The sequence below is a fragment of the Meriones unguiculatus genome, chromosome 8, assembly GCF_030254825.1.
Source record: "Meriones unguiculatus strain TT.TT164.6M chromosome 8, Bangor_MerUng_6.1, whole genome shotgun sequence".
NCBI lineage: Eukaryota > Metazoa > Chordata > Mammalia > Rodentia > Muridae > Meriones > Meriones unguiculatus.
The window spans coordinates 28,347,501-28,363,975 of NC_083356.1; the positions used below are offsets into that span (position 1 = coordinate 28,347,501).

At 44.7% G+C, this 16,475-nt stretch overlaps 1 protein-coding gene across 2 annotated transcripts in view; it reads left to right on the forward strand.

Moving 5' to 3' along the window:
• Col22a1 (collagen type XXII alpha 1 chain) overlaps positions 1-16,475 on the forward strand; it is a 231,665-nt gene that overhangs the window by 30,822 nt on the left and 184,368 nt on the right. For both annotated transcript variants that reach the window (XM_021652125.2, XM_060389316.1), the window contains one exon: positions 12,123-12,197. In XM_021652125.2, the coding sequence (XP_021507800.1) occupies positions 12,123-12,197 (75 nt within the window). The remainder of the gene's footprint in view (positions 1-12,122; positions 12,198-16,475) is intronic.

Here is a 16,475-nt window from a genome sequence, read left to right on the forward strand (position 1 = left end):
CTGTAGGCAAGGGACAATTCTGGTCCTTGCTTTTCTTGTTGAGTTCAGTTGCTGGTCTGGATTTGGAGACAGGGCCATTTCCCTGCTCCCATAGTCCTCTAACCCTCATGATATGTGGGCATCCTCCATTTACAATTCTTTTGCTCTCTTAGCTCACTTCCATTCCCAATGCAACTTCAATCACTGCAGGTCCCACTTGTCAGTATGACTAGGGGTGGAATGAAAGAGTTCTGTTCCATGTGAGGAGGGAATACATCTGCTTCTTTAGTGTGTAATGGGGTTCTCGTTAGAGAAAACCTACCCTGCATTTTGACCATGCTGTCTACTTCACTCCCTGAGGTCTGTAGGTGGAGTTAGCACTCATTTGCTATCCAGTTTGTGGACACAAAGAGATCCTACAACATACACACACCACAGACTTCACACACACATCACGCACTTTACATCTCACACTTTACACCTACTCAAACACCACATACACACACATACAAGCACGTGCACACACACATACACCCCCCTCAAAGACACACACTCACACCTCTTGTATTCCACATATGCACCCAAACAGACACATTTTACATCTGGGAATGCATTTGTGACCACAGAGAGACCCACCCAATCTCTTCTCCCTGGGTGTATCTAGAGGCTGAGAGGAATGGGTGGCAGCCCAGCTGTGGGTTTGGAGTGCCACGTCAGGCCTATGGCTTGGCAGAGGACCACATGGGCCACGAGAAGCAGCTGGTCCAGGCCCCACCCTCCCTGAAGGTCACCATGAGTTCCTTTTGGGGAAGCTTGTCATGTCCTTGCTGCCCGCTGGAAATGATAATCTAGCTATTAACCCTGATTGCAGGCCGGGAGATTTTATTAGAGTGTGACTGGAATGCATGAGAAGCCAAAAGCCGCCCTTCGTTTACTGTTAATGAATTAGCTCCTAATATACGAGCTTAAGAAAAACTTAACCTTGGCTCTGCCCAGCCACGTCCAAGCCTGCTCCTTGCATGACCTTGGCTGACTCCCATCACTGCTCATACAGCTGACATGCTCTGCCCTCCACTTACTGCTAAGCTAGAACGAGCAGCTCTGTCTCATCTTCTGGATGATGACCATTTATTTTGCTTTGGTTCTTTGCTGTATAGAAAGTTCTCATGATGAACTCTTATGTGCTTATGAATTTGTTCCTGCAGGATGTTTATTTATTTATTTATTTTTTACAGCTTTGCACTTATTTATTTATTTATTTACTGTGGGAGGCACACATGTAGAGGTCAAGGAACAACTTGTATGGGTCAGTGTTCTTCTAATACGTGCAGCCTGGATATTGAACTCAAGTAATCATGCTTGGCAGCATGCATCTTTACTTGGTTAGCCATCTGGCAGGCCTTCTGCAGGTTGCTTCTCAGCCAAAAGGAGCATGAACTCGTGTTAAGCTGATGAGAACCAAAGTGCTGGCCAAATCATAGCATCCAGAACTGGTCCCTGTACTGGTTTCCTAACTCCCCTTTTAATCTGTGACATGAGTAATCTTCTGCCTGTCCGTCAGGATGATGCCATGTACCTCAACTTTTTGAGCAGTGGTTCTTAGCCTTCCTAATGCTGTGACCGTTTAATACAGCTCCTCGTGTTGTGGTGACCCCAAATTAGAAAATTATTTTTGTTGTTACTTCATATCTATATTTTTTCTGCAGTTATAAATTGTAATGTAAATATCTATGTTTTATGATAGTTTTAGGTGACCCATGTGAACGTGTTATTGGACTCCTAAAAGGGTCACAATCCACAGGTAGAGAACAGCTGTTATAAAGGGTACAACAATGAGCTCATGCCAGGAGGTACTTGGCATTCTGGTGGCCCTGAGCATGGGCTCTGAGTACAAACATTAATACTTAAATAAAAATTAGCTTGTTATGTATATGTGTCTAACCAGACATTATCAAGCCTAGTATATTTTACTTTCTCAACTTTTATCATCATTATCATCATTTTGTTTTGGCTGTTATCTATTTCCCGAGGAATACATGGAAACAATGTTTCCCTTAACATCATTTTTTTTCTGAAGTTGAAATGGTTTACATTTACAATCACATATGCTGTATGTGCTGAGCTTTGCAAGCTGACAGACCATTGGGCTTTAGTTTGTCTCCCAACATCAGTGGTTGCCCTTAGGATGTTATAATGCTAGCTTTCTGTGAATGCCTGTCTAGGCAGGGGACCCTAGGAGAACCAGGGAGGAGGTCCTGGATGGTATCCCATTTTTCTCTCATTTAGAGCGTGTGATTTTTTAGCATCAGGGTCAGCCTGTGGAGTCAGGCCTTAAAGCCCCACACTAAATACAAACTTCTTTATTTATTTCAGTGAATGACTCCTTTGCAGCTTAGATTTCTCTCTTTAGTGAAAACCGAATGAACGCAGCCTTATTCTTGCCTCAGTTTCCTTATTCGCCAAATTGAGATGATGGATACAAGTTGAGTGAATCTCTGGTTATGGCTCTAAATGCCACTGTAATTATTGTTGTGATATTTTTATGAAAAGACTATAAAAATGAAATCAAAGTACAGCAAACCATAGGACTCAAGCTCCCTATCACAGAAAAGGCCCTGGTAGAATCTGAAGATTGTCTTTGTGAGTTCTGTAAAGGGAAATGTCCACACAGGATAAAAGGCCTGCCATGGTCCACTGTGGTGTGTTGCTAGAGATTACCCTCAGGCAAATCCTGGAAGGCATCCATGTTTAAATGTTTGAGTTTTGGAATCCATCTCCAGGTGTCACTTGTAGGCAGTTTGACTGCTTTACCTGACACAGCAAGCTGGCTGTAGCAGAAATTGTGTGGCCCATAAAGCCCACAGTGATACTGCACTGTCCTTTGCAGACAGTGTTTTTGATATTTTTATGTGGTGACTGAGAATCTGAAGTCATTGCCGCCAGCTTCTGGTGTGACCTTGGCAGGATGTCTCCCAGGGTCTCTGTTGTGGACTGAATGCAAACTGTAAATCTCATTGAAGGGACTCTTTCTTTTTCTTTTTTTTTTTCCTTTCTGTGTCTTGGTCAACATCTCCATGTGCCAAATAAAGCTTCTCTTGCCTGTCACTGCTCTGTGCTACCCATAGCTACCCTAAAATATCCTTATACTTTCTCAGGCCTTAGAATATCTCTATGAGACTAGAAGGTGATGTGAGCTAAGGTGTTCCCTGTGCCCGGTCTTGCCATACCCAGCTGTGGGTCTGGGTCAGCTTCAACAATCTGGTGCTGGTGACATCCTGGTAAATGAGCTGTATCCTCCCAGATATGACAATCCCAGTGACTGGGGTCATGTCCTGGCAAAGCATTCCAGCCTATGGAGAGCTGACTGAATTTCAAATTATGGTTTTAGTTTTGAGTTGATAAAGGGGTAACTTATAGTAACCACAAGTAAATTGACATTTGAGGTAAGCATTTGTATATATAAAGTATACACACAGAATCTATCTATCTATCTATCTATCTATCTATCTATCTATCTATCTATCTATCTATCTCTATATATGCACATGTATAATTAAACTCATTGGGACATTTTGCATTTCCTATGTCCCTGAGCTAAGTGCTTTCTAGCTCAGTTGTCAGAGAACAAGTGGGGACATGAGGTGACACAGGGTCTCAGGGCTTTCCAAGAAATGTGGCTGACTAATTGAATGCCTCTGATTCACACTGCACTTACTGGAAGACTGGAGGCAGCAGTGGTCCATGCTGTGGAGTCCAGTGACTTATTTTACTGTAAAATGTGCTCATTTTGGTTTTGCCTTCTCCAACGTGAGTTTTGTTGAATTTATTCATAAATGCAGGCATAAGCACACACACTAGTTATACAGACATGCAAGCAAGACATACAGTTACACTCAAGCAGTGAGAGGAACACACAGACACAGACACGCCTGTGACTAACTAGACAGGGCCTGGGTTTTGGTCTTTTGGGGGGTTTTGGTTTATATTTATTACTCATGCCAAATGTGAATGGTCTTTGGAGGTGGGCTCTGGGGAATGCTCTGAGCAATTCCCAGATAATGACTGATGTTTGATCTTCCACCAAAGCTGCAGGACTGGTTTTATATTAGAGCAGGGTCTGGCTACCTCTTATCACCTCTACTCCATCTGTCCTAGTTTTATTGATGCTATCTTGATAAACTTTTCTAATAAAAAAAAGCAACTTGTGGGAGAAACTTCTGATTTTAGTTCACAATTCCAGGTAAGAATCAATAATTGCAGGGGCGACACAGCTGGGAGGAGGTAGCAACAGCTGGTCATGTCACAGCCACAATCAAGAGCAGAGAGTGGGAGATTGTATACATACTTGCTCACTTGCTCACACTTCTCTCTTACGCAGGGCCCCTGCCTAGGGAATAGTGCCACCCACAGTGGGCTAATTCTTTCCACATCAATTCACTAAGCAAAGATAATACCTCACATACAAGCCCACAGCCCAACCTGATTTAAACAATTCTTTAACTAAGATTCTCTTCTTAGGTGCCTAGAGTGTGTCAAATTGACAGCTAGCACAGTTATCATCCCATACTTCAGGCACAAGCCATTCTCACTTGCCTGGCAACAAGGCAGCCTCTTTAGCTGGTGGTCCCTGCTTATTCTCCTGCCATATCCCATCATAATACTCCTTCTCCAGGACATTTTTTTCCTCCAGTCTTTGTCCTTATTTTTTCCTTTGTTGGCCATATTTAAGCCATGGTGTCTGAATTGTTCCTACTTTCAGTCACTTGCCTGGACCTCCAGTGAGTCCTTCCTCTCTTCCCTGACTTTATCTTCTTGCCTCCATCCTCTCTTGGTTGAGATATCACTGGCCCTTTAGCTGCCTGCTCCCTCTCCATTGTCATACCCTTACCTCAATAACCTACTCACTACAGCCCATCATCTTTTTTTTTTTTTTTTTTTTTTTTTTTTTTTTTTTTTTGCTGGGCATAGCTCCCATGGATAGAGGATTTAGAAGTTGGCTGATTTTTTTTTTGCTCAGATTAGTGCCAGGTATATAGCTTAGCTGGCATTAAAGATGTGGAGTAAAGAAAGCGAAGTTTGCTTTGGAACAAACAGCGTCTCATCTCTCAGGCACCGAGGGCTGACTGGAAATGTGTTACCTGGGCTGTCCTGAGCTCTGCTGACCCCCTGTGTTCTGCTATAGTTCTATGTTCTGCCCCTTTCAGGATACCATAGACACAGTCTCTGGTGACACCTACTGGTGCTGAGTCAAGGGACATTTCCATGGAAGAAAATGAGCCTGTGCCTTGGGCCACCTGAAGCTTTGGATGATGTGCATCTCTTTTAGACTATCTTGGATAGTGACACCCCCATAGTGAGCTCCGCTGTCACAGTGATCATCTTCAGGAGAAGAAAGTCATTCTACCCAGGTTCTAACACACTTGTCTTTGCCCTCCTGGGTAGACGTCTCTTCATTGCCTTGAATTCCAAACCCTGCCTTGGATTATAAGGGTCCACCCTTTCCCTGACTTTTCCACTGGTTCCTTGGTGATTTTTGTTTCTCCCCTCTGCAGCCAGTGTTCTTCAGCCAAATCCCTTAAGCCTCTGGAGCTCTGCAGTTGCCTGCTTTGCGGCCCCCACCCCATTTCCTCTCAGTTCACATGCCACTCCCCTCAGGGGCCCAGTGCCCGTCACCCAGTCACCGTATAGGTCTATTTCCTCTGTAGTGAGGGTGATACACGTGGCCAGTTTACTTGTCTGTGTTGCTCTCTGAATCTTCCTTTAGCATGTAGACACTAAGAAGGAGGGAGATGGTGACTGCAGTCACGTGCTTGTGTTCTGCCCACAAGCTGTAACAGAGGTGTTAGGCACATGGAAAATATGTCTTGGCTGTGGGAGTGAAGAAATGAATGAGTAGTGCTGGGTAGATGCCAGGTGTCATGCTTAGTGTTGCCTATGCACTGGCAGCCCAGATGGAGGGGAAATTCTGATTTTGATCCTTCCTTCTAAGGACATAGGCACCTAAGGGCTGGATTGAGGCCTGTGTGACCCAGGGCTTCCTATTCCCAGGCTTGGGTACCAGTTCTCCCGACTCACTCTGTTTCAGCCTCTCCTTATGCAGCAAGAGATATATGATTGGTGTAGGAGAGGAGAGGTGCCTCTGCGGGATCCTACCTTGTTATAATTTAACCCTCCTCTCTAGGTTACAAATATGACAGTGCAATCTTGGCATCATGGAAGCCTCAGCTCTGCCTTCTCCCTTAACACAGCACCTGCTCCTTTCTCAGAGCGTAGCAAACAGTGAAGACAGGGATTGCCTGCTGCTGACCACTAAGTGCAGCTATCTGCAGCTCTAGAAGATTTTTTTTTTCTGGTATTACTCTGTCTGCCACATACCTTAGCAGACTAGCTCTGAGGCTTACATAAACGCTCTCCAGAAGTTTGGCACCATGTCTGTACCTTTTCAATCTGGAAGTCCTAGGGCGTGAGCCAGGGCTTCTGCACAGTACTCATATACTTTGGCCTTGTCTTAGCCAGGGTTACTACTGCTGTGATGAAACACCATGACCAAGGAAACTTGGGGAGGAAAGGGTTTATTCAGCTTCTACTTCCACAGCATGGTTCATCAGTCAAGGGAGTCAGGACAGGATCCCAGAGGTAGGAGCTGGTGTGGAGGCCCCTGATGGGGGCTGCTTACTGGCTTGCTGATTACAGCTTGCTCAGCCTGCTTTCTTACAGAACCCAGTGCCACCAGCCCAGGGATGGCACCACTCACCATGGGCTGGACCTTCCAATGCTGATCATTAATTAAGAAAACACTTTAGAGCCGGATCTTATGGAGACATTTTCTCAGCTGAGAAATGTTTTCCCGGCAGCTCTGTTCAGGGAATTACATTAGGTCACATTTGTGACTTTGGGACAGTAGAGCTAGTGGACAATGGGCTGTTTTTCCTCTTATATCTAAAATACTTCCCAAGGCTGGGATCAAATGGATAATGGTTGAAGGCACACGTGCTTAATTATGGCTCCCTAGGTCTGTGTCCACTTTTGCCACTTGCTGGCTTTGTGATTCTAGATAAATTTCTTGATCACTCTGAGCTTTGGTTTCCTCACACATAAACGAATGAACCTTGCTGGTACAGAGTTAGGGAAGATGCTTCTGAAGGTCAGAACTACTCAAAAGCCAGAAGTTCTTTCAGAGGGTGGCAAGCCAACTGGACGCTGTATAGGCAGGCTTTGGCGATACACAAGAGTCCCTGGTCAGGTGACACCACCTCTGGAGAGGACGCATTGTGCTGAGGACCAGATACAGGCGACTTTGTGCTGAATTGCCACCTGCCAGCAGTGTGAGCCTTAGGCAGCTCCTGCCTTCTGCATACCCTTCTTTGTGCATCTGTAATTAAGGGCACCTAACTCATAAAGCCGTGGTTAGAATGCAATTAAATATGCTAATGTATTTTACATGCTTCCCAACAGTGTCTGCTGCGCAGCAAGCTAGCTACATATGTCTTCTGGCCCTGAAGATAATTCTGTCCCCCAACTGAGTAGCGAGGAAGCCAGAAGCAGCCCACACAGCATGCTCAATATGGAACTTAGACATATGGCCGCCCCATCCCTGGGAAGCTATTAGGGATGTAATGCCTATTAATGCTACATCTAAAGTTGCTTTGCATGGTACAGTATCTGCTCCCTGTGTGAAGTAGGAGAACATAGATAATCCCTAGCTGACACAGCTGGAGCAATGGAGGAAGTAGGCTGGGTGTCCATGGGTGTCTGAGTCACCCCTTTCCTCCTTCATCTTTTCTCTTGCCCACTCAGCTGCACCCACGAGGTGGCAAATGAGCAGCAATTGCTCTCTCTTGTCCTTAAGCAGCCACCAGCTGCATGCCTGGCCTCTGTTGTTTATGCCAATACCCTCCCCCGCCCTTGCCTCCCTGCCCAGGACCTGTCATCTCTACTACAGAGATCTAGATTCAAGGTGGTGTTTAAAGACAGGTGCTCCTCCTACCTCATGAATTCCCCAACTTTTCTTAGATATTAATTGTCTAATAGGAACAAATTCAACTTAGGGTAATGGTGTGTTTTCAGTCCTGGGTCTGTTCACCTCTGGGTGACTGGCACACAGAGTGGGCTCACAATGATTGCCAATTTCCCCTTTTCCTAAACAGAAAAAAAAATGGATGAAAGCCCAAAGGTAGTATGACTGTGTGTCCCACGGAAAGATCCATGGGTGGGCCAACATAGGGTGCACGATGCCATAAACTTTCCCCATCCCCATAAAATGCAAAAACGGGATCTTTGTCTATATGGTAAATTGAGGGCAAGGGAGTTCAAGTGATTTTTCCAGAAAGACTCAAGTAGGTGTCTAGCGTTACTCCTTGGGGCAGAGCCTCTGACCAGCTCTTGGCATGATGGAGCCTGATCTGTGTAAAGACACCGGAGTACCTGCATTCTCCCGAGAAGCATAGGGCATTTGTTCTAAACCTAGAGCACCGTGGATGAGTATCGGTATGCATCTTGAGGGAGCAGGGACTTTGCAGTCACCCCTTTCAGTTCTCGTGTCCGTAGGAAGAGAATGCCCCCAGCTAAGTACATATGAACTATATCTTATTTTTATTCCGAAGCTCTTGTCCTTGCTCTAACTCCAGAAGTACTGTTCAAGCGGATTCTTAGTGGTTATCAGATAAATCCATGTATATAGGGATAACGAAGGGACCCTGCTCTATCAATAGTTCCTCTCCTCAGGGAATAATGCCTTGGTTTCCATAACCCATTGCTTTTCCTCAACATATGCAGAAACTCAAACTTGCAAAAGAGTTCCCTGCTCCAGCTTCTTAGTGCAGTTCAGAAGTGGGTTTTGTTTTTTTTTGTTCAAGTTTAGATGTTTTCAATTGCTAAGGGAGAAAAACTCAACTTTAGTGACATAACCAATTACAGATTAGTCAGATTTTTTTTTGTGTGTGGGTTGAAAACACTCTCATTTCTGTAGCCAACAGAAGTAAACAGTAGGAATTATGTAGATGGCTAATAATGACTGTTATACCCCTATCCCAGGAGCCTTGGAGCCTATGATGTGATCTCATTGACTCATCAAAATCAAGGTAAACAGGATGCCTTGAAAACTTCAGTCTACCAGCCATCATTTCCCTCACAATTTGGGGGTCAGTGAATGTATCTTCTTGACTGAAAACAGGCCTGAACTACATTGAACACAGTGGAGACAGTGACCACATGCACCGAAAGTGAGATCCAGGCACCCACTTGGGGCACACATGCCTAACAGTGACTTGCTGCAGGTCTGTAGTCTCCTTTTCCAGGAAGAAAGGAGTAGGGACATCCCAGCCCACGAGCAGCTGAAGGCAGGACTGTGGTATGTTCTGCTATCCAGTTCTTTGTCCTCTGAACAAAGTGGGCATTTAGAACATGTCTAGAGCTCAGTTTGTATTTCAATGGTTAATGTGGAAATAAACAGGCCATCACACAAGATGTAGAGATATCTTTATAAAGCAAATTAGAAGATGGCTGAGTTGGGCTTGGGTGTGCCATGCCTACCTCCCTGAAAGAAGTCCATGTTAACTACTTGTATGTCACTGTGGCCTGACATGGGAAACAATTTTCAAAAGGAAATATTGATTTTAGTTCATGGTGTCAGAGAGTTTTAGTCCAGCATAGGGGGAAGGCATGTTGAATGCCTCATTTTGTGGCAATGGGAGCCTATGACACAACCATTAGGAAGCAGAGGCAGGAATGTCATCCAGGTATAACCTTCCAAGTCCCCGACCCCTGGCAATGAGACACTTCTGCTAGGTGGGTTCATATACCCAAAGTTGCCAGGACCTTTCAAAGACAGTGCTATCAGCAGGAGGAGAAGGGGAATTGAAAATGTGAGCCTGTGGGGTGCATGACAGAATTAACATAGGTGACCCCCAAGGCTCCTAGCATTGTTGGGAAGCTTTGCTTGGGAGTTATTTAGGGAGCCATCTGTCATCTGTACTGACTTAACCAGATAGGCTATGAATTGCCATTTGAGCTTATTGAATGGAGGATGCTTAGCAAGGGCATATGCTGAAGGCCTTTGGCAATCTGCAGTCCTTTCAGGAACGATTCCTTCAAACAGTGTGGCCAAGTCTCTCCTCCCCAACAAGACAGCCAACTTTCTGTGTCTGTGATCTTTAGATTGACCTTGCTGTCAGAGTCTTCAGACCAGATCTTTTCTTCCTATGGGGTATAAGCAGATGTGATTCTGTGATGCAGGTTGCTGTGGGCTCTAGCCCCTGCCTGCAGGGTTTTGCTCCTCATTATGGAGAGAGCCTTCTGAGTCAACTCCATTTACAGTGTAGACTCATTCCAATGACTGGCCATCCCAAACTTGTTTTTCGGGAGTGCTGCCAGATCCAAAGCAATCATTCACTACCCCACAGCTGCAGGCTGTCCTGGGTGGAGCTGTCTAAATATTGCCCAGTGCTTGCTTCTTTCCTCAGATTTAGCCTAGACAGATAGCCTGGTGCTGCTTCCAAAATAATGTTTTCGGTGGGGGCTGTCAGACATGTTGGTGCCTTATAGGATCAACATTAAAACCCATCCTTGAAAGCAAGGCATTCCTACTCATTCCCCTCACTGGGCACAACAGCCCTGCACTCAAGTGTTGATGTTCCCAGATAGGAAAAGTGATTGGTTGCTGCACATATGGGATGGTGGAAGTGCCTGGTGATTAACATAATAAGACATGATAGCTGGATTGCTTCCTGGGCAGGGCTGGGTTACAGGGAGGTTAGCAGGTGTCTTGGGGGGGGGCACTCACTTTAGGACAGTGCCTCTTTACTCTAGCCCAGTTTCCAAAGGCAATCCTGTAAGTGTATGTTGGGGTGGGTCTCTCCTCCCAAGGTGTTTTCATCATGGTAGACTTAGGGTCTTCTCACTAGTGGGCAGGTCTTGCATGCAGCACTAGAAGCATGCACATGAAAACCTGGAGCTAAGACTCATTCTGAGACTCCCAGAGAGACCTAAAGAGTTCATTTGCCTTTCAACCTCATTTTAAGGTTGACAGCTCACAAAGACTTCAAGGTAAGGCATTTATACAGTATGGTGTGATAATTTCTTTAGCTAGATGTCCTACTCCACGGCTTTTGTCTGAGATATTTTGCTTCTCCTGGTCAGGTTACATTCATGGAGCTTACTGCTGAAGCACTGTAAGGTGCATGTCATTTTCCAGCATTATGAAAGTTAGCCAGTAGGAATAAAGCTTTCAGATCAGTACTGGCTTGATATCTCCATGTTCTATGAATCAAGTATCTTTAACAGTAGGGTCTTACCATCAAGTTTGTGGGAGTAAGCAAAGCATTGTCATTAATATGTAATGTTTAGGAGATCTATGGAAACCCACTGGCCAACAACTCCAAAGTGCCATTCTGGCACTAGGCTATTTTATCTTTTAGTCTGTGGTAAAGAACCTAAACATTGCCATTTTGTTCTTGCATGATTCTATTTTAATTCTCTCTTTCTCTGTATCTAGATATGCATATACACATCTAATACATATCAATAAATGTATACATATACATACAGTTAGATAGATAGATAGATAGATAGATAGATAGATAGATAGATAGATAGATATGTTTCCATATGACTTTTTGAAAGGTCTTTGGTCTTTTGTATTATTTATCTGTCCCTGTATTCCATCCTCCTTTACCCTACTCTTCCATCCTCAATAACAATTTCATACCTCCTGTCCCATTAATCTTCTTTAAGACTTTATAACACTGATCATTTCTGTATTTGTTATTGTTCCTTTCAAAGGAACTTTTGGGCATGCTGGCAGGTGCATCTGTGTCCTGAGTCTCCTAGCATTGTCCTGGTGTCCCTGACCTCTGATTCTGTATTGCTGGTAGTGATTTTCATGTGGCTCCCTTTGATGAATAAGACTGTGCGTTCAGTGGAGGTGAGGGTAATGCCATGATTATGTCTTGCCTTGGTATATTTACAGGGTCAATGGTGAACAACCACACAAGTGCATGGAAGGATTAAAGAATACTGGGTGCCCAGTATGCTCTGTGTGTCCCTCTCTTCTGTACATAGAGTGAGACTTGTTGCTTTCACACTCCACAGGGAGATATAGTAGGCATGTTTTGCTCATAAGTCTGTTTCCTCTTGCTTTTTTTCAGATGTGCTCTGCCCAAGTGTCCGGGTAGAAGGAGATCGCTTTAAACACACTAATGGAGGAACCAAGGAAATCACAGGTAAAAGAGACTCCAATACACAGGATTGCTTTCATGTGCAGTTTGAAGACCTAATGGTAGCCTCCCTGACTCTTTCATCTTTCTCATCTGTCACCAGTGTCCTGGTGAAATGGTTAGAACCATGCAGGTGGCTGTGAGTGCCCAACGGTGAGGAGCATCTGTCTGCTGTGTTCTTTTTGGCAGGTTGGGGCCATCCTAAAAAAAAAATAAAAATAAAATCATTACAATGAGTGTAGCAGGAGTTGGTGAATAAGCAAGCAAATAATGGCAGATTGAACAGATGGATGAATAAATAAAAGCACTTCAGAGAAAAGGGTGATGACTCAGTGTCATAAATGGATGGGGAACTCAGCAGGTGGGAGAGCAGACATGTCACTGAAGACCTGAGGCAGAGAGAAGCATTTAGGGGCTGTTCAAAGACCATCTCCAACAATGCCAGGCAGGCAGAAGGGCCATGGCAGCTTGTGGAGTGCAGGGAATTGGCTTCTGCATTGCTATGACTGTGCCACGCACTGATATTTTCCCTTGTGCCCACAAGTCCTACTTAGCCCTTGAGTGTGTGGACTGTTTGCTTCCCCTCTACTTTTCTCACCAAGGTTCGTCCCTGGCTCCAGATTCCTTTTTCTATTTCCCTCCTCCATCTTCCTTGGGTCCAGTTTTAGCCATGTGCATATCTCCCTTCCTGGGCAGCCAGCACATGAGGTCAGGACTAGCTGTAGACATCCAGTTCCAGGAAGTCTCCCCTATCTGTGTGCCCCAATGGACTGCAGCAAAGCAACATCTGTATCTTTGAGCCTGTGTATTTTTCTAGTAGAGGCTACTATGCCTGTGTGTACAAGTGAAAGAACATGCAGGGTAGCTGATTCTCCTTGAAAGCAACTCCTATCATGCCAGTGCAGAGCCAGGCCGGTGTATGCTCCTTGGGTGGCCTGGAGATCCATAAAAGACCCTGGTTCCCATGAAGGATCCAGTGAGGCAGCCTGCTGGGTAACTGGCTTCGTGCCTTAGTCACCTTTGCTCCATCTTGCCTATCAGGCAACTGCAGTCAAGGTTCTAGGACTCTAGGAGGGAGCCACAGCCGACAGAGCTATCCATCTGCTCTTGGTCTTTGAGCCTGTGAAACACAGTGATTACTCAAGGGGTAATGTCACTGTCATGGATGCTTTGTCCAACTCATGAGATGAAGGTGACTTTTACTGTTTCTCTTTGATAACTCAGGTGCTTTGAAGTGAGCATGTTTGTAGCTGAACTCTGCCCTAGGTGGGAAAGCAGGGCACAATATGAATTAGACGTTTTCACTTTGTGCCTTGGTGATCTCCGGTGATGCTCTCAGGCAATCCGTTACCTATTTCCGCCAGGGGAATGTGCCTACTCAGTTCTATGAAGGATATTTCCCTTTGAAGTCCCCTTTCAAAGCCAGTTTTTACTTGGTTGTTCTGTCTACAGTTGGCTCTGTGAACCACATGCCTATGGGACAGCATTTCCTAAGTAATTTATTATTCAACATGTTTGTCCATCCATGATGGGGAGCATTTATCATAATGATGACATTGATGATATCAACAGCAGCACCACTCACTGAGAGACCATGTATTTCCTCAGTTAACCAACACAGCAGGTGAGATGCATATCGTACCTGCACAGTTGGGAAACTGAGGTTCAGGGATAGCTGCTCTTCTGGCATTTCACTCCATCCCCAGAATGCCAATCTGATAGTCTCATTAGTTTCTACTCCTGTAAGCACATAAGCTGTTTGAAAATAAGGACCTGTCTCTATCTGTACATTGTTCTGTGTCCTCTGGGTATGGGGTAGTACCTTTGACAGGTAGAAGGAAATTAGTAAGTATATTTTGAGTGGATGAATGGACAAATGGATGGATAAAATGAGAGAAAGGAAGAGGCTTGAAGTTACATGTGAAAACATGAATGAGTGGAAGGAGGTTGGACGAATGGACAAAAGATAAAAAGGTGGATGTGTTGAGAGATGATAAAGGTATGGAGCAGGAAAGGGGGTAACAGGGCAGGAGATGAGGGAACAGAAGAATGTAGCACAGGGTGTGTAAATCAGAGGAGTCTAAAGCTTTCCTGTCCTACAGACTGAAGAGCAGCGTGGTTTGGTCTCCTTTCTGTTTTGCAAAAGGTGTGATGCCTGTACGCATGCATGCACAAGAGCTTGTGTGCGCTCACTGCCTTTGTGTCTGTCTGTCTGTGCTTATATATGTGACTGTGCAGAACTTTAAACAAGTGCCTTAATCCATGGTGTATGAGGAGGAATTCTCCAACAACTGCTTTGGGTGCCTGGATAGATGTGAAATTGTTATGAAACTGCTTGCATCCATTCACAGCCACTGGAGCCCTGGCACCTTCCCTGCCCTCTGGGGGCTCTGGGAGATGAGTCATAGTGCAGGACTGGGGGGGGGTCATCAACACACACAACAGATGCCCGTGTGTGTGTGGCTTTGGGTACATAGACACCCTACTTTGTCCCCAATGCCATTTAATCAGTACCAGCCTTGAGAAAGTGTTTCAAGTACGTTGTGGCTGAAGAGGGAGTTACAGAGAGATTATCTAGCTTGTCAATTTCATTGTATTTGAGAAATCAAAGAGGCCTTCTTTGTTTTGAAATAACACAGTTCTCAAAGGCCTTACCTCCAGGCATTTCCTTAGATATTTGACACTTTGTAGTGATCATTCGGCCTGGGAAAGTGAGGATGAAGATATAGAGCAGACAATAGGTATTGAGACATGTATTTTAGATCGGCCTGCTGCTTGCCAGACAGGTGGGCTGCAGATCAAACTTCTGATTTGTGTTTTCCCATCTGTACAACAGGAGATCTGAAGACTGTCTCTGAGAGCCCTCAGTTTTAATGACTTCTCTGCCAGTCCTTGGTCACTGTAAGTGTTATATAGCTTTCCTGAACAGTGGCCTAGGTCTTTCTTTGTGTACTCAGCTGGGTTGTGATGAGGTGTCACTCAGCCTAGGAAGCTTTGCTACTCTATCTCAGGCTGTCTGGCCTCAAAGTCAGTTTACCACTCAAGAGTTTTTCCAGTTTCCTCTGAGCTGAGCCCCTGTTTATTTCAGGTGATTTGGTGCCGTCTGTTGTCATCTAGTTAATTGCTTCTTGTCTGAAGTCTGTCCTGTTTAATTCTTTGAACTTCACTGTAACCAACAAAAGTGGAAACAGGAAGGAAAGAATGTATTGGATTTGTGTATGTGTGTGTTTCTTTCCTTTAATTTTCTTTTGAGACAGGGTCTCTTTTATCAAATGTTATGTGATCTCAAACTCATTCTTAGCTAATGATTGATGTGATATGCAGTAAAGCAACTGCTAAAATGGATGCTTTATTAGGGGTAGGTTTTCATTATGTATGAGAGAGAGAGAGAGAGAGAGAGAATATTGTGAAGTGTCAGGAAGCATCTAGAGCAGAGAAAACAAACAAACCAAAAACCCCAACCTGACTAGCTATGCCAGGGCTAGGGAAGCAGAGAATAGAGTAGTGGGAATATCAAGAGATACAGGAAGGAAGGAAGGGAGGGAAGGGGAGAGAGAGGGAAAGGGAAAGAGAATAGAAAATAGTATTTGAGTAGCTGGGGGGGGGAGGGAGCCTGTGATTTTGAGCAGCCTGGTAGTTTGGGGTAGAGACAGGGTAAAAGGCCAGATGGCCTTTGAAATGTATAGCAAACACACATGAATAGGGCATATAAGAACCTGGAGGCTAGGATGAAGTTTGATATTTTAATAGTCACCACAGGTAGATGTCAATGGAGAGTCATATGTCCCTTTTGCCAGAGGAAAGGGAAATGAATTCTTTTGGTGAGCAGGAAACCCATTTGATAAATTTCTGAGGTATACTGGATTTTATCTAACTGCTGGACATCCCTCCTGAGCTCATTTCTGGATCTGTGGACTGCTTGAGACTCAACAATGGTGGCCTTGGACTTCTGATTGCTTCCTGGCCTTGGAACCTGAGGGTAGCGTATAATGTAGCTGCCGGCAGCCCTGTGCTCAGAGGAGCAGTGGAGGCTGAGTGACAAAAGCAGTCCTGTGGTTTCTGGGAGGGGAGGAAGGAGGGAGGTACAGGGGGGATACAAAATGAATAAACTGTAAGTAATAAAAATAAAAAAAATTAAAAACATTAAAAAATTTTCATGAGTCTGTGTGGGCATAGGGTTCTTTGGCTTCATTAAACTTTATGAGTACCTGTAGGATCCTTCTCTTCAGTTGGTATGCACAGGAGGTCTTCTTTCTACCTTGTCAGCAGACAAGGTTTAGCTTG